Source organism: Alligator sinensis, unplaced genomic scaffold (genome assembly GCF_000455745.1).
Source record: "Alligator sinensis unplaced genomic scaffold, ASM45574v1 scaffold274_1, whole genome shotgun sequence".
NCBI classification, from domain to species: domain Eukaryota; kingdom Metazoa; phylum Chordata; order Crocodylia; family Alligatoridae; genus Alligator; species Alligator sinensis.
In genome coordinates, this window is record NW_005842124.1 from 1009097 (window position 1) to 1033069 (window position 23973).

Here is a 23973-nt window from a genome sequence, read left to right on the forward strand (position 1 = left end):
CCTATTCTGTCCAATTAGAAGAAAAGCCTGATCGTCCTCCTATTATTGTTCATCACAACTGGATGACTCGCCGTTCCGACGTTCACCCAGTATCCTTACAGTAAATCCAATTATGATTCTCTCTTGTTTTGTTTTTGTTGTTCTCTTTTCTTTACAGGTCTAACCCCAGCAGGACAGTAATCTACAGCCGCTTGATTGTGAGATCCGTCGCACACTAAACTACAGTTCATTCGAATCCATAGAGTGATGGTTGTGAAGGAGACACTGAGGCAGCGGATGTCCATCAGCTGAGGACTTGTTATGACACTGTTTTTCTCATTTTATTAAATATTTTAGCTGACATTGTCTGTTATAGGAGAAGACGGACTGACTCAGATGTTCTCCAGTCGGACGATGATCAATAGTTGTTGTTACATGTTCAAGTTATTATGTTTTATATTTTGTAAAGACCAGTCTATCAAATCATTTTTGTGTGTGTGTGTGTGTGTGTGTTGCAGGTGGTTAGGTTGTAGCCGTGTTGGTCTAAGGATATAGGCAGACAAGGTTCCTTGGGTGAATTTGATATCTTTTATTAGACCAACCCAAATGGTTGGAGAATAGTTATTAAGCAAGCTTTCGGGTTTCATTCCATCCAGGAAGAGCACACACCAACTGCTGCAGCTTCCTGAGCCTGACGAAGGGTTTTTAAACCCGAAAGCTTGCTTAATAACTATTCTCCAACCATTTGGGTTGGTCTAATAAAAGATATCAAATTCACCCAAGGAACCTTGTCTGCCTATATCCTTAGACCAACACGGCTACAACCTAAACCCCTGCATACTTTTTAGTGTATATATAAAAATTACGAAAGCTCAGGTTATAGTCTTAAATTGTTAATATACCGTAACAATAATATATAACATATTGCTTTTAGTGATTCTGTTTCATTAGAGGCGGCTAGTAATTGGCTTGCTAGCCGTTTAAAATTTCGTGCGACTTCCTCCCAAGTCGAAGAACTTTGAGCACGCTGCAGAGTGCCTCTAAAGAGATCTGACTTGCGGCTAGCTGATCGATAGACTGATCACCTATCGATCCTTCTTCCCGTCGCCGAGCGCAATCCCAGACTTACCCTTTTCCCGCCGGCTTAAATTGCGGACGGATTAACTGGCTTGGGCCTCGCCAGCTGGAACAACTCACGTAGTTGTTCAGACGGCTGGACCATTTGCGTCGCAACTACAAGCGGCGTAAGTAAAAGTTTTTGCAACCATTAAACCTTGTCTGCCTCTCCATTCACCAGCCCGCCCTAACAAACGAGCAGTTTCTAAATCACCTCGAGTCGGCTCTGGCCGTCCGAGACATAAGGAAAACCAAGGATGGTGTAGGCCCCTTACTGAATGGGGAGGGCAGTCTCAAAGCTGAAGTATTTAATGTCTTTTTTTACATCAGTCTTCACAAATAAGGTGAGCTATCAGATGATAAGCATAGTTGGCATCAAGAGTAAGTGAGAAGATAGGCAGCCTACAGTTAGGGAAGATATCTGCCTTCTCTAGCCTTTTTTTTCAAGTCAGGAGGGCCAGACTAACCTGATGTCCTTCTGCAACAAGTTGACAGGCTTTGTGGATGGAGGGAGAACAGAATGGATATGATATACCTTGATTTTTAGCAAGGTTTTTGGCACAGTCTCCCACGATGTTTCTCATGAGAAATAGTCTAGATAAAATTACTGTAAGGTAGGTGCATATCTGTTAGGATTGTGCTCAGTGAGTAGTCATCAATGGCTCAGTGTTTAATTGGAAAGAGGTATCAAGTGAGGTTCTACAGGAGTCTGTCTTGGGTCTAGTACTAATTTAATATCTTCACTAATGATTTGGAGGATACGATGAAGTGCTGAGTTGTCACATTTGCAGATGACAGCTAATTGAGTACAGCTGCAGATAGCTGAAGACGGGATTAAGATTCAGATTTAAATTGGAGAAATAGTCCAAAATTGATTAGATGAAACGGAGTAAAGACAAGTGCATATTCCAACACTTGAAAGAACAATTAAATGCGTAAATTCAGACTAGAGGAATGACTGACTAGGTTGCAGTACTGCAGAATAGGACCTGATAATTATAGTGGACTGCAGGCTAAATATTGGTTAACAAAATAAAAAAAAAAGCCAATAGCATACTGGGCTTTTTTTAACAAAGATGTTTCTTGCAGGTCAAGGGAAGTGATTTTTTTTTCTTGTACTGTATTGAGCACTGGTGAGGCCTCAGCTGGAGTGCTATGTGGGCACCACACTTCAAGAAAGATGTAGACAAATTAGGAAGTATCCAGTGGAGAGCAATCAAAATTATTAGAGTCTTAGAAATGTATGAGAAAAGGTTGTAAGAGTTGGGATGATGCAGTCTGTAGAAAAGAAGACTGAGGGGGGAATTTGATAATAGTCTTCAAATACAAAATGAGGATCATGATGGACTATGTCCTTTGGCTACAGGGGATAGCACAAAGAAAAACAATCTTAAATTGCAACAAGGGAAATCTAGGTTGGATGTTGGGAAGAATTTTCTAATTATGGGGGTGGTTAAGCACTGGACCAGACTACTTTAAGAGGTGGTGGAATCTCTGTCATTCAACCTAGTTTAAGAGCAGGTAAGACAAATACTTGGATGAGATGATTTAGACAGGAATTATCCAGCCTGAACAGGGGGGTTGGATACTAAGTGACCTTCTGAGGTCCCTTCCAGATCCTATTTTTCTTTCGTTTTATTTAATTATCATAATTTGCTTGTCTCAAGAATATCTTAATAATTTAGTCTCTACTCTTTCATAAGAGTATTACCTTGTCTGTGTTTACCATGTGTGTCTGTTGCATTTAAAAATGGTTATCATATGCCATGTAAACTAGGTCTTGCAATGCAAATGCACAAACTAAATGACTGAGTAAAATGAGATCTTTCACTCAGTTTGATACTATCTATCTGTCATGGGATATCTTGTTGAAAATTGAAATTGGTTAGATTCTATTTTTTAAGGTATATGTTATAGGTACCAGTGGGTACATTCCTATTAATTTTGATGAAAATGAAGGTACTGGAATAGGTAAATCAGGTCCCCAGAGAGAATTTTTTGTGCTGTAGGCAAAGGAAATTCTCTGTCACCCTTTGCAGTCTACTGACAACAATTTACAAATGGTTTGATCACTTGGTTGCATGTATTGCCTGATCTGGACACTCATCAGGGCCCTTTACCTTTTTCCTCCCAAGTCTGGTGCAGCTCCTTGCTAGTGAGGCTCTTTTTACTGTCAAATTCTAGCCAGGTTCCTGATCTCAGCCTCCATCTACGTCGGCAGTGAAGTTTGCAACCTTGTAGTTCACTTTATTTGACCGTGCACACGCACACAAGCACATACCGCCTCCCTCCCTACCGTTAGTCTATCTGGGGTGAATATTAGAGGATAAATGGTGACATTTAGCAAATATGTACTTTTTTTTGTTTTGTTTTCCTGGCTGTGTACTGTTCTTGATTTCTGCCCCCTCCCCGGGGCCGGTTAAAATAAATAAATAAACATAGTAGATTTTTTTTGCATGTTTTGTCATAGAAATTCTAAAGTCCTGATTTAAACAAAACTTAAATTCAGCATTGCTGGAGTTGCATTGCTATAGCCTCTTTCATGTTTACTGCAAGATGCAATGTGAAAATATGAAATCAAGTAACAGCTGTATTTGAAACTTTTCTGTTGTTTAAAACAATTCTAGGTATTTCTTCTAAATCTTCTGTTATACAACAAAGTAGTGATATTTTTAAATGTGTTCACTGGATTGTAAGCATTTGGATTCCATTACAGCCATGAATGCAGTAAGACCAAACCCAACAAGTTTTCCAGCACACTACTTCTGCTAAACTCATGCATTCTTTTCAAACCATTTGGTATGTCTTCGCCATCATTCTGCACTTCTTTTAATTTGGAGGCTTCCCTTTCTGTCAAGAGCGCTCTAGGACGCAAAGAAATATAGTAGATCAGATGGCTGTACAGTTAGTAAGCTTTAGGACTGCTTTGACATGAGTGTTTCTGGCCTGGCTGCAATATTTATGGCCCTTTTCAGCCATGGGTTGAGCTTGGTGCTGTCAACCTCTAGAGTGTTGAGGGGTACAAGATACTGTACAGGGATCTCATGTTTGAAAAAATAGATTATAGTTCAAGGGTCAACCGCTCCTTTTAAAAGTGGCTATGCTGACATTACTGGGATTTTGTACATCAATCTCCCCTTAGAATCTCTATATATTACTGTCACCAGCCATTACAGTGGGTTCAGTGCCTCTTGAAACAGCCAGCCAGATTATTACATAAATGGTTACAATAACAAGAAAGGGACCTTTTATTTGTTGTTTCTTTTATCTGTGTTGTCTTATTGGTCAGACAGCAGATTTCATGAGCTTGGGAGTCATGTTCTGTTGGAGTCCATCAGGAGCCAGCATTCATCCCTTGTGTCATCTTGCCCTATTCAGTTTGATTTTGTTATATATCATTTTGAACAAATGAATGTTAGATATCTTCACCTTTGGTTCTTCTGTGTATCTCTACCATTTTCCCTAGCCTACTGTAAAAAAGATCATATTGCAAAAAGTGATGCACTGGCTTATTCTAGGAACCAAATAAGAGGATGACAAGTAGTTCACAACAAGGCTTCTACTTCTGATACTTCTTTACCTTGGGTCGGGGGGAGGGAATGTCTTTCTCCTTGAGGAGAGTGAACAAATATACAGGCAGTCTCGAAGTCAGGATGACAATGCTTGGCTCCATCCTTCAATTCTTCAGGTTTGAGACTGCATGTCAAGAGCCATGAAATAGAGCTTAAACTCATACATGTAGCAATCCATCTTGTTCAAAGTAAGTACTTGAGATTCATGGTGCAGCTTAATGGGCAGTTAATATGTACAAGAAAAAAGCTATGAAATGTATGTAAAGGTATATATTAGCAGGAAGACTGCTTTTGGCTCAGTAATTTTTATAATACTACAAGAAAAGGTAGCAAGACCCTTAAAAATAAAAGCTGATGCGTGAACTCTGTCTCATCTGACTCTAGCCAAATTAATTGAGGGTGGAATCACAGATGATATTTCATAACGATTTTTAGAAGTGATACAGGTGTGATAACTACCAGAGGATTCATGCCACATATCTGTTTGTAAGCATCGCAAAACCCAGGCTTGTCTATTCAGAAATAACTTCAGGTGTGTAGCAAATGAAGGAGTTGATTAGAATAGTTCCTTGGTCTGTTCAGTAGTAAGTAGTTCACTACATTGGCTTAGGGTTTAGCTGCACTGTTCCTAATTTATCTCCAGTATCTGGGGTAGTGAGATGAGATGGAAAAAGTGAATCCTAATTTCTTTCAGTATTCAGTACTGCAATAAGACTGTAGAGTAGCCAACAAAAAGCATCTGTTCTAATCAGTCTTTCATGAGTTCTAATTCTGCAGCCATTGCTACTTATGTATCTAAGATTTGTCCATGCATATTGATTGCACTTTATAGCCAGTGTTCTATTTAAAAGCAGCAGTGGAGATACTGAAATTTCAGTGGTACAATACTATGTACGATTCTTCTCTATAAAAGGATACATAATTCTAGAATTGTGCTGATGTTACAAACCTGTTGAAATCTGAATGGAAATTATTGTTTTATTGCAGATGAACCTACACGGTCCCTGAGTGGTCTCATCTTGAAGAATAATGTGAAAGCTCATTTTCACAACTTTCCCAATGGGGTAACTGATTTTATTAAAAGTGAATGTCTAAACAACATTGGTGATTCTTCCCCACTAATTAGAGCCACTGTAGGTGAGTTTCTGGATATATTTCTTCGTAGTTTGTTTTTCTCTCCAGATTACATGCCTTTCTGTCTTACCTCATATTAGTAGTGGGAAAATGAATAGAATCTGTAGCTGCAGCTTATCAAGAGAGTGCTCTGATCATGAAAACTAAACCAAAATGATGATATCAAACAGATGAGACGAGTGCAGGTTAATAGCATATCTACATGTAAATCTGCATCTTAATGTATAAATAATGTTTCTGATTTTTTTGTACACTTTTTACTTAAAAGCTGAATTGGAAATTCCAACATGTCTTTTCATTTATAAGTTAGAAGTACTATTTGTTCAGGTATGTTAAAATGTAAAAACTGCTTCCAGTATGTGTACCTAAAAATGGAATGAGATGAATGACAGGTGGTATCAAACTTGCATTTCAGCCTTCTGTTTGTAGCAAGAAAACTTTTTATGTAACTGTGTGTCTGTATCTTTTCTACTGTAATGAATTGTATTATAGTAGAATCCAAAGGGCTAAGTCATTGCACTGTTGCAGTATCTGCTTTTCAAACTTGTGGAAAGTGACAGTTTTCTATTCTACTTCTAGTCAAAAAAGACAACTGATGAGGGATTGGAACATAAACAATATGGTCAGGTTGATAAGGATATGATTCCTTTTTTGTAGTTTTAACTTTGTTAGGCTTTAATTTTTTTAATATATTCAAATTTTGCTTTTTATCTGATTTGCAGTCCAAATAGTTAACCTTGCAATCTAATTTGTAGTCCAAATAGTTAACCTTTTTGGCTAAATGTAACCCTCTTTCCTAGGTTAGATTGTATAGGTTAGATTGTGTAGAGTATCATGGTTTGTCAGAACTGGTGGTTTTGTGTTTACCCAAATTTATATAATCTCTTAGCAGACTACCAGTTGGCTAAGCTAGTGTGTTTTCCCAAACTTCTGATACCTGAGGAACACTTTTTTTGGATTTAAATTGGCAGCATGCTTCACTCTTACACCTGAAAAGGACCGGGGGGGGGGAGTTTCCAAAACACAATGTATTCCAATCCCCTGCCAGAGGAAATATATCAGTGCTGAGATGTACTGTTAAAAAAAATAGCACCAAGTAAGTATATCCTCTTTAAGCCAAAAAAATTGTCTCTGTACCTATGGTTCTCAAACTTTTTAGCCTCTAGGCAACCCTCCATAACTTTTCTGAATTTCACAGCACCCCAGTTCAAAATCACTGAAGTTGATCTAAATTCAGAAGAGATATGGAAGGGACCTTTGAGGCTAATAAAGTTCAGAATCGCTGATCTTTGTGGTGCTGCTTAAGGGCAGCAGGAGTGGGATCTCCCTCTGTGTGCCCTGCTCTTTGTCCTTTCTCTTCCCCTTCCTGACCCCAGTTCTGTACCTTGGAGGGCATGGGCAGCCCCTGCTGCTGAGGCTGCTTGTGCAGGGTCTCACATGCCAGCAACCACTCTTGCAGCCCCTCCTGCCAGCTCTGGAAACATGTGAGGAGTGGAGGCGATGAGCTGGGCTCTAAAACACAGCTCCATCTGTGACTGGCTGATAGCCTTCCCCACACTTGGTTGCAGGCACAAGGGCTCCTTGAGGGCAGGGAAGTGGGGGCAGCAGTACCTGGAGGAGCAACTGCATGTGCCGCTGGAGTTGCTGGGGCATGTGCATAGTGATTGGTTGAGAGAAGAGAGCATTTACCTTCTTGCAAGGGGATCTTACAGCACCCTTGTGTGCCCTGGCATACCCTTTGGGAATCACTAGGCTAAGCAAAACATATTGGGTATACTCAGCCAATGGTCTTATTCTTTGAACCTTCTTGCTCCTTTCTATATGAATCCTCTTTTCTTGTCACATTTGGTGTGAGTTGCCTTCTCATGACTAAAACAGCTGCAAGAGATTCAGGCTGTCAAAAATACTGCAATGGTGGAACCACTTCCACTTTTTTATATTTGTCACGTCTGACAAATTGATTAGGTAAAGGATAAAATCAGCCAAGGATTAATCCCTAGCAATAGAGACATCTGGTTTAAGCATTTTTTTCCAGCAGTCTTAAAACCCAATCGGGATGTATCCTGTTTCAAACAAGATTTTCTCCTTCTCTGGTGCATGAATCCATCAACAAATTCCTCTTTGATCTCTACTTTTACTCTTTCTGTTGGTGGGAACTGAATTAGTCTGGATGACTCTGGATAGGAGATCAACTCAAATGGATTTCTTGGCATAAGTTTTCAGTCACTAAGCTGTGATGGCCTGATGCACTTGTGCTGCCTGCTGCAAACCCTTATAGCATTGTTACTAAATAAATAATACTGCAGAGCAACTAGTAGAAAGGCCTAGTTATAATCATTGTCCAGCAAAACACTCTCAGACAGTCAAGTTACTAGGGATGCTTAAGGGTCTTTACAGTTTATATTGTAGGCAGGTGTTGAGATATATGGTACATTATTTACCTGGCTTACAGTAACCCTCCTGGATACATATGAGACTGTTACAATATTGGTTGGCTCAAGAGCATGTCTCAAAGATGGACAAACTGAAAAGAAGCCTAACCATTTAATACTATGTCCGCTGGTGGGAAATCAAAGGTAGCATACAAAAGGGAATAAGCCTCCCCTCGATGCCCACTGCTGTGATCACAAATGACTTAAGCTGTGGAAGGTGTTACTGTTTGGGAGCCAAATCTCTGCATCAACCATTTGGAATTTAGGGCAGTTTGCTAGGCCCAGATTTTTTTCTGTTCCTTCGCCAAGTGGACTGGGTCTTGATGGACAACCCTACTGCCATGTATTACATAAACAGGGGAGGGTATACCTCTGATCAAAAGCAGAGAAATTGACAATGGTATCAACCATGAGGTCATTATCATACTTGGGTCTTTTGGGGGAGATCTGCTTGCAAGCATATCTGGCAAAACCAACTTGAATGTCACTGAAGCATTAATGGTGGACTGTGTTCAAGAGATGGGAAACCTGAATATGTATCTCTCTAACTTTCAGCAGGGGGGTAAGGAGACTGAAATACCCCTTGACAAAAACAAGCAGAGAGAAAAAGTCCTTGTTGGATGTATTTTTTTTCTTTTTTTTGTTCCATACCGGGTCTCACGTATCCAATATACCTTCTACCTAGCCATATTTACTGCCAGAGTACCTGGAGAAAACTGAGGCAGTGCAATATGTACTCCAGTGATCTCAAAATGGTTGAGAGAGCCCTGGGAAGTGGATATCTCTTTAGGAGCTTCTTTTCCACCTCCCCTGCATTTAGTCTTATCATTTCAGAGGTGTAGGGAGATCCTTTGTAGACCTAGGCATATTCCACCCATCTTCCTGGATGAACTGAGAGTTGTCCAGGAATAGGAATCTTAGGACAGACCATAATCAATGCATATTGAATGACTGTTTTTATTAGGGTTTGTTGCTGTTTTCTCTAAAAAAATGTATCTGGCTGGCCTCGGAAAAAATCTGGCAAAATTGGAACTTTTCTTTCCTCCTAGAGTGGCTAGATTCTTGAAGACCTCCTAATTCAGTGGTCACCAACCAGTGGATCTTGATCCACCGGTAGATCTCGGAGCCTCTTGGAGTCTATCCAAGGCTGGGGTGGAGGCCTAAGTAGCATGCACACATGCACATGCCCGAGCCCAGCAGGTCAGTCTATGGGGGAGGAAATGGGCGGGGTCTAGATGGAGGCCCCTGTGGTGAGGGACAGTGCTGCAGAGGCAAAGCAGGGGTAAGTTGTGTGGGGCCCCGGCTGGGTGGGACTTACCTGCTGGGGAGGCGCACCCCCAAATAATTTTTTCTCCCTCTGTCTCGATCTGCACCCCCCACTCCCCACAGATTTACCTGCTGGACTGGGGGTGAAGCATGGCAGAAGCGCATGGTACATTGTGTGTTGCTGTTAAATGTTTACATGCCTAAAGTGATTTCCTACTTGAAAAGGTTGGAGACCACTGTCCTAATTGTTGTTTCATTCCTGGCACCTTTTCTGGGGTCTAAATTTGGTGTTCGCCAATTTGGATTCTCCTTAGGACAGCATTCATGGTAGCTATCTATGGTCAGTGAGAAGATTATTTTTTTTTGAACATGGGGCTCCAATAGCCATTCCTTCTTCCTACACTGTAGTGTAGAAAGCAAACTGGTATTGACATTTCTTAAGCTTCTTGCCTAAAGCTATGTCAGGTTTTTTGGGTTGTTTTTTAAAGCATATTAAAAAGCATATTTCAACCCAGGCCAACCCATTTCTGATCTATGGGAAGTACATCCATGCTTTGGATGTTTAAAAGGGCCCTGTTTTTTTTTTCTTATCCAGAAAGTAAAACCTCTTAGTCTGGTAGGCTCCTTGAATTCTCCCTGGTATCCTAATCAAGTTGGCTTATAGGAAAATACTTGCATAGAGTTTGGTAAAATACAAGTGCCCAAAGAGTAAGGGACCCATTGAACCAGAAGCCATCTATCTACCTTTTCAGTAATAGTGTTCTATAGATGAGCAGGTTGAAGTTTGGGGCAGACTTTTTCCAATCTCTACTCTGAAGTTAGTATTGCTTTCTTCATTTCACAAAGAACTCTTTGCCCAGGAGGAGGAAGGGCAGTGGAAACATTGTCTGCTGATGAAAGTTTCCAGCAACTCTGTTCTGGGCTGTATTGAAGTTCCCACTAAGGAGAGATGTTGGCAGGGGTGGGGCAGGAAGAAGCTTTAGAGACGAAAGAAGAAGGTTGTGACATTGCTAGGAAGATGTCTGGGGAGTGGGGTGGGTGGGGAAGTCAGAAAGAAGGGATGGATCTGAGAAATGAAGCGGGCACAGTTTGAGGCTGTAGCAATTGTTTTGTTGGTTAAGCTCGTTGGTTTGGAGCTCCAAATATATAGGGCAGGGATTATTCCATATGCATCGGTAGCATAGCTTTACATACAAGTAATAGTCTTTAGTTCTTGAATGATAAGTAATCATTCTTGGGGGAAAAAAGATATTCCTGTACACTCCTGACAGATAGTTGACTCAACAAGCAGAATTGGACCAAAGCTTTTTGTTGAACTTCAGATTTGCAAGAAGAGAAAATGTATAGTTCAGCTGAAATAATAAACTGTCCATGTGAGAGAAGAGACAGCTGTTTAGTGGGGAAGCTGAGGCATGGATGGTGTTAGCAGGTGTTGCTTTTTAAAGCCTTTAGTTTCCACTGCATTATTACATCAGAGGGATTCAGTAGTGGTCCAGCTCAAAGGGGAAGTGAGTACTGCATTCTGGCATTTTTTCTAAATGAATTAGTTAAAGGTTGGGGAGTGATCTATCCTTTTATTGTTCAGTAGGTCTGAACTTTCTACATCGGAACAGGGAGGAAAAAACAGCTTTCATACTCCCAGACCCTTTAAATAGAGAGTGAGTTTAAGTAACAAGTAAAATTTCCTTCCTTTTATTTTTCTCCATTTTCAACTAAAGTAAATTTATTCTTTGAGAAACGGTACTGAAGGGGGAGAAAACTATTGCTCCTCTAGTGTGTTTTAAGAGATTCTTAATTCCTTCTTTCCTTTCTCTGATACATTCAAGGTATTTTGATTACAACCATTGCCTCAAAGGGGGAATTGCAAAACTGGCCTGAACTCTTACCAAAGCTTTGCAGCCTGTTGGATTCTGAAGACTACAATACGTGTGAGGTGAGGAAGTTTGTTTCAAATAAAAATTGTTCTCAATGCTTATTTTATTAATAAAATACATCCAATTTCTTCTTCAAAGAATAGTAAGTCCTGCTTCTGATTTCTTTCTATCTTTGCCTTGTTCTCATTCTTTAATAGTGACTTAGCTTTTTGTCTTAATGAGATACCAATTTTTTTTTGTTACTTTTATTGTAGGAACTTTAAAAATCTCAATGGGTAGAAACATTATGTTAGACTGGTGTCAGAATTGGTTCTTTTTAGATAACTAGTGTCATCAATCAGTGGATGTGGAAGTCAAGCCTTGGTTGATGGATTTAAAATTAAAATTATTCATACAGTTTCTATTTCTGCCATCAAAACAGATTAATAGGTGTCTCCCAGGCATTGTCCTATGAGTAGTTTTCTTATACCACTTGATTTAAATTACTCTGTAACGGATGTAGAAAGCTGTTCCTAGACTGTGTGTTTATTTTCATGGAGATTTGATAGCAATAAGAAATGTCCAAGATGAGATCTAACCAGTCATGGCCTAGTAAGACTATTCAGATCATCTAGGTACACAATTGTCATGTTCATATTTTATGAGTGAGGAGAAACTACCTCAAAATAAAGTTTAAATTAGCCTTTTAATAATTGTATTACTAATGATTAAATACAAGGCAGAGCACACGAACTGCTGTGGTACATATTTGAAATTTAAGTACAGATAAAGAATACATTTGACACATTCCACGTCAGTTTTAGATGGACAGAAGTCAGGGCCGTCCCTGGAGTGGGCGAATTGGGGTGACCTCCCAGGGCCCTGCGCTTTGGGGGGCCTTGCAGAGCCGGGTGGAGCAGCCGTGGCAACGTCCCCCACTTGCTGCCAAATCTGCCACTGGCTTCCTTGTGTCCGTGGGCGGGGCCCCACACAGGCTGATTTGCCCCAGGCCCTGCACTCTGCTTGGATCATCTCTGACAAACATTCTTTATAGTTGATATATTTTAACAAACATGGCAAGAAAATTAATCAGATGGGTAGACTAGAATTGCATGCCAAAGTGAAACCTTCACTACCATCTACCCACTCATGCTGTAATCTTACTGGTAAGAGAAACTAAAATAACCCTTTTTATTATGAAATTAAGCTGAAACTTGACTATTCTTTTGAGGCCCTTCCTATTCCTTTAGGTTCCCTAATATCAAATTCAACTGCTTATGGAATTTGGATGATTTTTTTTTTCTGCAGAAAGAAAATACATTTTTCTATCTTTACAGGGTGCTTTTGGTGCTCTTCAGAAGATATGTGAAGATTCTGCTGAAATCTTAGATAGTGATGTTTTAGACAGACCCCTCAATATCATGATCCCTAAATTTTTACAATTTTTCAAGCACAGCAGCCCAAAAATAAGGTAAGTTTATTTGCAGCACTGCAATCTCAAAATTAAATTTAATGTAGGTAATTTGTAAGAGGCTTTATAGAAAGTGTTTTTTAAAATGCATTCAGTCAAACAAAAAAAAAAAGTAATCCTGCACGTCTAAGGGGCGGGCAAGTGAGAGAGAACCCTCAGGCTTCATTTTTATATCTGTAACTTTATATATCAGATTTGCTTAGTTAATAAGTAAATATGGTATTTGTCTTTCAGCCTGCAAACAGCCTACAGGATTTTGAAAGGCTGACTAGGTTTCCTGGCTTGCTTAGCACCAATAATGTGATTTAGCAACTGAAACTTAGTTGATACATTTCTTCCTTGTGAAGTATTACCCATAATAGAATCCAGCTTTTCTAAAGCTGTAGTGACTGTTATAGGAAGAAGAAGAGTAAAGAAGTAAAACGTTGTTACTTTCCTTAGAACACTTTTTACAAAGGTTGCTTTTCTTTGTTATTTGAGTTTTGTTAGACTATTTTCTTCATTTGGATTGGGTCAAGTTAAAAGGGGATTCATTTCCCTGTTACACTAAATAATGTAGAACTAGAAATATTTGCAAAGTGATAACTGAATAATTCCTATGGCCTGCTGATTAGGCATGAATTAGTGTGCCCATCAGTGCCACATTTTGAAGTGTTTATAGGACCCCCCCCAAAAAATCCATGTTGATTTGTCTTTAGAGAGGCAACGTAATATTTGTCAAGGAAGTAACTAGCTGTTAGTACTGTGAATTTATTCTGGTTCCATATTTGGAAGTTATTGTCTAAATGAAAAGAGAGGGTTGCTGGGGAGACACTGTAAGTGAACATATGCATACGTTGGTTAAGTGACAGCTCAAAAGATATGATCCATAATACCGACACTTGCAGAGGGAAATCCAAGAGATAAGAGATGGTGGTGGGGATGCAGTTAAGACGAAGTTGTGGTGTTGGTTTCACCACTGAAACATCAAAACCTTGACTAGATGAAGTATGAGGAAATCCGCCATAAGGATGAGCCTTTTCTCTCTAATGATGGTATGAAGTTAGGGGCCAAAATCTTTTATTTTGGGGACTGTATTCTTTTTATCATGCCACCCAGGCTGTTTCATCTGTTTCAGCTTGCTGTAGGGTGTGTTAAATCAGTTTGGAGTTTCTTGCATGGAGGGGATCTGTGAACTGCATCCTACCTTTAATTTATGGTCCTTGGTGGTAGTTTTCTAAGGGTAGGAGGTATTAGTAATACCATTACATATTTATGCTAAACTTCAGGAAAAATTTTCTTAGAGGTGACCTTCCAGAAATGGTCTAAGCAGAATTCATTTACAATTTTTTTTTAAAGCTTCTAGAGAGACCATGCAAATTAATTCTATTCTTACTTTTGAAGATATGTGACACAGCTTTGAAATTTTTCATGAAACACTGTTTTTGTTGTCTTGGCTTCCTAGTTCTGTCCTGCATCAATGTTGACATTTTTTTTAAGCAGAAAGAGGCTGGTAATTGATAAGATCATAAATCATCTAGTGATTCCATGTAAATGTCTCATAAAACAAAACACATCCCTATATCTTTTAAGTGATTTGTCCACTTCTGTAATCTTTTATTGCTTTGTCCATATTTGTTGCCCCTCCAGATATGAGGGAGGGAGGGTGTCTGTCTGTCTGTTCTTTGAGACTTGAAGTGGTTGTGGCTTCCTTTATTCCCTGTCCTCCATACAAACCATTCCCATTAAATATAAACAGTACTGTTTTTGCAGACTGTTTGCTTGGCAGTAGGGAGACAGATTCATTAAATGTTCATCACTTTGGTGTGTAAGTCCAGCATTCACACTAATACAAAGATAATTGTTTTGAGACATTCAGTTGCTTAATATTTCCAGACTCAACAATTTTTCCTAAACTCAAACTAACACTCATTCCATTGCTTTTCATATCTTTTAATTGTGTATTTTCTTAATATTGTGCTTCAGGGTAGCCCATGATATAGTATAAGGTACTTCATAAAATGCCTCTAATTTCTTCAAGAATTTATGGGGTAATCTTGGCATGCCCATTTTCTAGAAAGCAAGGTGAGTTTTTAATCAGGGGAGCCTGTCCAACCTCAGAACAGAAGAACCCAATTCTACCCTGGCTATTACTCTGATTTAATATGGGAAGATAACAGGCTGAGAGGATCTGTATATGGCCTAAGGCATAGCATCAGTATGCATTCATTCCATCTTATCCCTTTATCCTGTAGAAATACCTATTTTATTTATTGGTCTGTATGAGCGAGGGCTGAGGACTTAGTTATTCATTCTGACTTCCGACAGTATTGGAGCAAACATAATTAAGATGTTGTAGCCTATTATTGGGATTTAGTCATAGCCAGTGTGTTGTCTTGCTGCTCTCACCATTTCTGCCAAGTTCATTAGATATAACAGTATATTTTTTTGCTTTGCTCCCCTTCCCTACAGATTTTCTTTTTCTTTTGGATCATTATATGCAGCTTATATACATGTTCTGAGAACAGTTTCTTTTCCATCTATTTTAAGTAACTGTTTGTTCTGCTTTTAGGTCCCATGCTGTTGCCTGTGTCAATCAGTTTATTATCAGTAGGACTCAAGCTCTTATGTTACACATTGATTCTTTTATTGAGGTAGGTGGCTTTTCTCCTAAATTGCATGTTGTTTGACTGTTCTGCAAAATAAAAAAAAGTGCTTTTACACTTTCCATGCTTCCTCTCCCAAATCATACTAAAGAGTTAAAGTTGTCTCTTGTCCTTTGCCCTTAACCCTCATTGACTGCTATGGATTCTGATCTCTGGCTTGTTGTAAAATGATTTTTACAGTTATGTTGTTATTCAAGAAAACAAGTAAAATCACTTTGTTAGAAAGACTCATCAATATTGTGGGTGTGTGTGGGGGTGTGTTCTTCTGTTGTTTTGTTCAGTTAGATTGCATCACAACCAGATTTTCAAGTTGTGCACAATCAGGAAAATTGTAAATGCTGTTGTAATTTGTGAGTGTTGTTTACTTTATGGCCTAATTTTTCCATTTGGAGCTTTATTGGAAGTCTCTGTGTTAGACATTTGCAGTAATTATATAGACAATTGTCAAAAGCCAATTGTGGAAAAAATGCGATCTTTCAAATAATAGTCTTCAACAAAGGTCTTAATTGACACCTGTAGGTACAATGATGTAGATTGCAAGTGTCTGCAGGGGTAACTGTACTCTGGATAGGGATTCACCTTTACATTTTTGTACTTGTGCCATACTGTTTCAGGCGTGGATTCAACAAACTGGTTACCCTAACAAAGAATCACAGTGAAGATGTGGCAGCATGGATTTTAGTGTCTTAGCAGTAAGAATGCAAACACTCCAGGGAGCCATACCATGGTTGCTAGTATGAACTAAAGCACATGCTGTCATAGAGGATGCAGACAGAAGTGACAATTTTTGCCCTATCTGGCCATGGAAAGCAGTCTATAGTTGTGACCAAACACAAGTTCATGGCTACAGACCGCTTAAAAATGGCCAATCAGGTGAAAATCTGACTCCTCATTGCATGAGATATCAAGATAAAGATGTTTTAAAATATAGCATTTTTTGTAACTTGTGTTTGTGAAGCTCCCAGGCTGTCACTGTTTTCAGAATGGGGGGGGAGCGGAGGGGGTTCAGTCTGGGGGGTTTTCAGCCCCCCTGGATGGTGGAGTGGGTGAATTGGAGCCCCCCTGAGGAGGGGGTTCGGGGCTCCAATTCACCTACTCCACCCTTCAGTGCCAGCTGGGGAGCCCCAAGACCAAGCTTTTTCTATTGCCTTTACCCCCCTCCCATTCTGAAAACAACAAGCACTGGCTGATAGCCTGGTTGTTCCTATGTAAACCTGGTTGTAGGCTCCCAGCCAGCTAGATTTGCCTCCCCCTGGAACCAACAGTGAACTTCTGTTTGGTCCAGGGTAATGTTGCAAACTCAGAATGCTTTGCAGAATGGGTTCTAAGTTACAGCTGGCAGATGCACCTCTGTCTGTACCTGTGCTGTGCTAACTATTTTTAGGTAATGCATATACCATGTTCATTTGCTTGTGCAGACACAGCCTCATGCATGTCTGCTTTTGAAGTTACACTGAGCTTCTAGAGAGTCTTTACAGCCTTTAGTTGATCTGCCCATATCTTTAAAGGATAAAGTCAGTAAGAGTGCCTATTGTTGGATTGTGTTGGCAAATTCAGATTGTGCTGTATATGTATTTTTACCTTTTTTTCCACCCCCGCAAGTGGACAGTGTGTTCAGCATTCCTGTAGCGTAGCAGGAGCTGTTGTGAATCTGAGATGAACAAAGTTCTAAGTATGAGTAACGGGAAGTTTGCAAATACATGCTCTACTAGATTGTTCTTTATTAAAACAGCTCCATAAGTACTGTATTGGAAGTTTGCCTTGAATTTGTCCCCCTCCAACTGCTACAGTAGGGAAAATAAATCGGAGGGGGGAGGTAGCTAGCCCCTTTGTGCTCTGCTTCCCCCCAACTTTTTTCCCTGGCAGCCCCTTCCCCCTGTCTTTACTGTCACACCCTGGTCTCCCTGAGCACATGGAAGCAAATTTGAAAAAAAATCTCACTTTGAAATAAACATAGCTGTAATAATTTGCATATAGTACCTATACACTTAGTTCATTCAGAATTGATGCATGTTACCTGGTTCGAAACTGCTGCAAGTTTTAGTACAGGTAATCCTTAAACACACTTCTGTGCAGCACTTTTGCTCCTACTTATACATAGTACAAACTGGGTGCAGCTACAGGTGCACTTTACTGCAGAGTTGTCTAATTAGTTCCTCAGACAGTACTATATTACGGTGGAGTACTTTACTGTATTAAAGCACACCTGTAGGTGGTGACCGGGGGCATAAATTGTGACCTGTTAGCCCAGCCAGCCTGGGGCTTGCTTGGCCCTGGCTCAAATTGCTGCTATCTGCGGCACATGTGTAAACACCCTGCCTGGGAGCAGTTGACTCTGGTATGAACTGCTCCAGAGTTTATTGCATTGCCTTAATTTCATGTGTAGATGCACCTACTGTGTGTGACATTAGTCCAAAGCCAAAGGCTTGTCATTTACCATATAGTTCACTAGGCTGGCTCCATTAGAGTTGACACTATTTCAGGCCATGGTGCATGGTGACCCCAGAGCTCTGCACTGCTTAGTATGTGTATATATTCCAGATACTGGCCCTTCCGCAAATGTTCAGTGTATTAATTAGCCTCCACTCATGAGTGGAATTGGGTGATCTTGTCATGAGTTCTGGGATGCTCCAAAAAACATATAAGCAGGTGAGGTGCAGGGCAACGTGCTCTTGCTTCACCTCATGGTGGGGCCATACTAATCATATGTGCCAGGTTGAGAGGGGGCAAGAGAGAGATTGTGGGTGAACTTTGGATCCCATTCTGTGATGTTTGCCAGCTATTTAAGGTGAAGAAACAGGAATCATTGGAAAAAGGAGAGAAAAAGGCACAGCTTGCCTGTGGGAGTGAAGAGGAAGTGAAAATGCATGTTTTATAGTGGCCCACAATGACTTCAAAATGAATCGGCAGCTAGGGGGACTGTGCTTAATGAGCATTACCATGCGTTTTATTCAGATATGCTGCATTAACCTGTCCAGCATATTTGCCTGATATAGGCCATGTGTTTTGCAGTCATGCTCAGTGTTGGCTGGATTTAATCAACTTCATAGTTGGTTTCCATTACTGAGCATGTGGTGCTTTTGGCAGCAGTTTAATGATAGATAGGGACTTACTCAAATCTTGTTTTTTTGGTTTTTTGCAGAAAACAGTGAAAAATGGTGGTGTCCCGGAAACACTGAAAAATGGCAGTTTCCACGATTTTGCTTGGAATTGCCAAAAGAAAATCTTACTAAAAAAATTAAAATGCTGGCTCCCCAGTGGGAACCAGCAACTGCTGTGGCCTGGCCTTGCAGCCCACCAGGGTGGGGGGAGCCATTGGCATGAAGGAGAGCAGCCAAGATGGTGACTGCTCTCTTGCTGGTGATTGGCCAAGAGGGCTGCCCTTCTTGTGGCCCCACCCCTCAGCCAGTCAGGGGTAAGGGGCGGGTTGCATGAAGGGCAGCTCTCAGCCAATCGGCAGCAAGGGGCAGGGGGCTTGCTGTGAAAATAGTGCCAGGTGCTGTAAGCAGCCTGCAATTTTTCCTTTACCTTGGTGCCTTTTAAGTGGATCCCTAATGGTAGACAGTGTATTTAGCAAGATTTCCTTGTATGCAATTATAAGACAAGGGGCTTTTTTCCCTTTGCTCATTGTGGGGGAACCTCATCTTGTATTTGAGTAAATATGGTACGTGACCGTAGAAGGCACTTTCAGTATAACTACTACATGAGTTGCTTACCTTTTTTGTACTGTGATTTGTATTTACTTATAAAGAATTTCCTTTTCTGTTGGGGTTAGTAAACAGCTGTATTGGGTTTTCAGACCTATCTTAAAGTAATTTGTGTTTTAGGCAAATCATAACTTGGAGATGGAGGAATATGACAATGATCCCCTTTTAAATTTCATCCTGTGTTGTGGTCCATCTCCATGCTTTTTTTCCTCCACTTTTGAGTGTGAATAGTAGAACCCACCTGCCTTTTCCCTGGAAATACAGGGAGCAAGACTCATTGAGATGAATAAAGCCTGCTTCAGTCTTACAGGTTTGCCCCACTGAGCATTTTGCTTAATGTTTGCAACCGTAAGGAAACTTTGTATCTTGATCATGTCTTTCAAGATTTTCTATGTAGTTACTAAGATTCTGGGTCAAGTTTCTGGACCCTGAGCTTTCAGTGAACAATAAACACGTTTCCAGGAGTTGGTATAATTGTGATACTAATGCCTTAATTCAGTTCTAGTCAATACATATTTAAAATATTACTGAGTCTCTTTGCAGCTGTGTAGATACTGGCCATGTCTATATGAGACACTTACTGCACAGTAGCTCATTACTGCACAGTAGGGGTGTGCAAAGCAGGCAGTATTTGATTCGGATTCGGCCTGATTTGGGGGACAGTGATCACTGTCCCGACTTTGATTTGGTCGAATCTGAATCTGAAGATTCAATTCTGATTTGGAAAATCAGCGATTCGGCCATAGACGCAGCTTTATATGTTTTTTTCTATGTACCTTGAGGTACCAGGCACAGCTCATGAACGCTGAGATGGTGGGGCAGATGGAGTGTCCCACAGGAGTGCATGGGATCTGCAGCCCAGTGTGTGGGGACCCCCTCCCTGGCTTGGCGATTGGCTGTGGGGGGACCCTGGGTGCCCCCCCAAACCCAGGAGGCGGCACCAGTTGCTGAGCTGAGGAGTGTGTATTGGGGGGCCCTGTGCACTCTTCAGTGAAATGGAAGTACTTCTGGTCCACTTCTGGGTGAGTGCGTGGGATACACCTGCACTCCTGTGGGAGACTCCATCCACCCTACCATCTCAGTATTCATGAGCTGTGCCTGGTACCTTGAGGTACTTAGAAAAAAACATAAAGCTGTGTCTATGGCTGAATCATCAAATCAGAAGCCTGCGATTTGATTCAGAGAAATTAATGGGTCTCCTGATTCGATTCGGAGATTCAGCCACCAAATCAGGCCGAATCTCCTCCAAATCTAATCGGTGACTGAAGCTTTGCACAACCCTACTGCGCAGTAGCATTGCAAGGCACAAACCATGACACAACGCTGTTGCACGGTAGTAATGAGCTATTGCACAGTTGGCGTCACCACAAAGCCTTGCGTTGATGCTACTGCACAGTAATGCCAGTTACTGCGCAGTCATTTAGTACTTGGGTATCCAGGTATTAAGTGACTACGCAGTAACAACTGTGCAGTCAGCATTTCATGTAGACAGCCACTGGGGTGTATAAATGTCTTTTGGTGCATGCCATTGCATTCTGAGCGTGTGCAAGCATATATTGGTATAATAGCTTTCCTTGCTATCTGTTGTAATTTGAATTATAAGAACTTCCTTATGTACAATATTGTGATTAGAAACATTTTAATTTCTCTTAACAGAATCTCTTTGCGTTGGCTGGCGACGAGGAGCCTGAAGTACGGAAAAATGTCTGTCGGGCTCTTGTGATGTTGCTGGAAGTTCGAATGGATCGTCTTCTTCCTCATATGATTAGTATAGTTGAGGTAATTCTCATCTTCCTAAATTGCATGCACAAGTCTCTTGGCATAGAGAAATTTTAACAAATGGACAAGTGGCTGATGAATGCCAAAATAATGCTAGTTTGGTTTTCTTGAAAGATAGGTTGTTTTTGGCAGCTGAAACTACCATTCTGTTTCCTAGGTTATTTGCAGATGTGATGACTAGTTCAAATAAACATATATTACTGACCTCTTATTCATTCTGAAATAAAGTTGTAAGCTCAGTAAATAGCCAAATAGATAATATTTGTATACAGATGGCAGAAGATGTTATATGAGCTTGAAAAATGAATGCCCTATATAGGTATTTATGAACATTTTGACAAAGTAATGGCTATTGGTACAGCAGCATACCAGAAGAAATCTATCCCTTAACTTCTGGGGCTAAATCTTGTCCCAGCTGAACACTAAATGATTCAGAAATAAGTTTCTCTCTCTTGTTCTGGCTGTTAAAAACACATTTTTCATTTTAATAGAGATAATACTTGTATGGCATGTTCCATTTTGAAACGGAGGCATTTTCATTGGTTACAGCCTGAAACTTACTTCTGCATATGGTAGTTACTTTGACTGTTTAGAAAATATAAAGGAAGAGTAGTACAAAAATCCCTGCGGGAAGGGAAGGGAAGAGTTCTGAGAGAACTTGTAATGTTGCTCCTTGAAAGGTGCAGTGGTAAAATATGTACTCTAGTTGAGAGTGACAAATTAAATTGGTACAGACATTAGACAAGTAGTTGCACCTCTAGCATAAGGGTGGTAACAAATAGAAGGTAGTAGCATTCATAAGTTAAAGGTGGAAGACTATGTGGTATTATGGCGGTTCTGTTGATTAAAATCTTAAATACTTTTCCTCTCATGCAATACCTGTGTATCTTATAGTAGTGAGTGCTTTGGTGCCATTAAATGCACAGAAAATAAGTGTTCATATTTTTTTCACCACTGGGCACATCCTATATGATATTTTGCTCTTGGTAGAAATACTATTCTTTCTCTAGAACTGCAGTGATAATTCTGAATTTTTTTAAATCTTGAAACAAAGTCATGTGCACCGTCATGCCTCCAAGGAGACACCAGAACTTGATGCAGGAGTTAGTGAATGTCCTAAGTGTAAATGCTCCTTTGAGTTGTCATTATAGATTCTATTGTGATGCATAGGGCCATACATGCACACTATGCCTCTTCATATCCCCATACAGTGGTATACAGGATGGAGTGAGAGAGAACATGGCAAGTTTCCAGCCTGTTACTTCAGGCTAACTTTTTTTCAAAATCTTTTACAAATATTCAGAACTATTAATGTTCATGGGAGTTGAAACTGAAAATCAGGTAACATCCTTGTGGTCTAAATTTCTTTGGTCAAGCTGCCTTCTATAGGTTTTCTCAAATGGCAAATTTGGAACCTGTGGGGTTTACAGGCTGTCAGATGCTAATAGATTAAGCGTCTTCTGTCTGGGGGTATTGCACATTCCAACAGAAGCTCAATATGATTATTCTTTTCCTAGGACTCCACCTTCTGGGATTAGTCCATAAAGTTCTTATTGTACAGGGGGGACACACATTCAGAATCCTGCTTATGGGGGAAAATACAGTACCTGTGAGATAAGTACTTGATGTGTGAAATTGCTACGGTGAGGATAATGTAAAGGAAAGAGACGTCACTATTACTAAAGCCATCCCCAGAGTTTATTTTGACACTGATGCCAACACCTCTGTGTCTACATTGAATACTAGAAGAGAATGCTCTGAGCACTAATGCAAACATTCTTAGGAACTCCAAAAAACTGCCTCCTGTATCTTCACAGATGGCGCAATTCATAAGTTTTTCCTGATGTGGAGTAAAGCTTTTATCTTCCAGAGAACAGGTTCTTTTCTCTACAATAAATAGTAAACAGTTTATATTTGAAACTAATAACAATAGGTATGTCTGTGACTGAGGTCAAGGGCGTATATGTCGCGTGTCCTGCCAGACTACCTACAGCATCTGTGGCAGATGCATGATAAAGTGGGTCACAGCCCTTGTCTCAAATCCTGTAAAAATGTGCTTGGTGTTTAGATCCAGTATATATGAAGAAAGGAGTGTACCACTTAGGGGTGCACCGATAAAGATTTTCCTGGTGGAGACCAATAGCCGATTTATTAACCAACCATATTGGTTGATACCAATTCAATAACTGATATTAACTGCAGGTTGAGTTGCACTTTAGGTTAAGTCACATTGGGCTGGGCTAGGCAGCTCAGCTCCACCTGCTGTGGCTCCCTGCTTCAGTCACAACTGCAGCATTCAGCACCTTTTTACAGTGCCTGGCCCCAACCCACAGTCCATGCCATACCAGCGCCTGGGACACTGGCAGCTGCCCTGTTTCAGCCCAGTCTGGCCTGCCAGTGAGGGGATAGGAGTGTATCCAGGGCCACTCCAGCTTATGGGAGGGAACCCAGGCATCTGGGGGCGCTGGCCCTATGGGCTGAAGGAAACCCAGGTGTCTGGGAGCCCTGGCCAGAAGGCATAATTATCAGAGAACATTATCAGCTACGGCAGCCAAAAAAAAGCCAATAACTGATAATGTAAATTTCCCTTTTATTGGTACTGATCTGATAGGTAACCAGTATATCAGTGCACCCCTAGTGCCTTTTTTTGGTCCTCTCCTTTTTACAGTTGCCCCAGCTTGTTCCTGAAGCAGTCATGTAAAACCATATTCAGATTCAAGGTGCTTGGTATTGAAACAAAACTTGAATGAACTGAAACTGAGGATCAGTAGACTAGTCTGTATGTCATCCGTGCTTATTCTGCAGAACTCTGTAGTGCAAATCTTGACAGATAACACAATATGCTGCCTAAATTAAAAGCTGGTGCTTCTTAAATTCATGGTGTCATGGAGCAAAGAGAATGGTGTCAGCACGGAGTGGCCCATAGACCTTTCAAAAGATATTAAAACAAATAAATGGTTCTTTTATTTTATTTCTTTTATTTCATAAACAAAGAACAGTGGATGAAGTGGGGCTGCTC

General features: G+C 40.5%; 1 protein-coding gene across 1 annotated transcript in view; it reads left to right on the forward strand.

The window, feature by feature from the left end:
- The window catches only part of TNPO1 (transportin 1), an 88784-nt gene that overhangs the window by 16084 nt on the left and 48727 nt on the right, over positions 1–23973 (forward strand). Inside the window, exons 3-7 of the mRNA XM_014520517.2 lie at positions 5655–5804; positions 11326–11432; positions 12690–12823; positions 15375–15456; positions 20832–20954. Coding sequence (XP_014376003.1) covers positions 5655–5804; positions 11326–11432; positions 12690–12823; positions 15375–15456; positions 20832–20954 — 596 coding nt within the window. The remainder of the gene's footprint in view (positions 1–5654; positions 5805–11325; positions 11433–12689; positions 12824–15374; positions 15457–20831; positions 20955–23973) is intronic.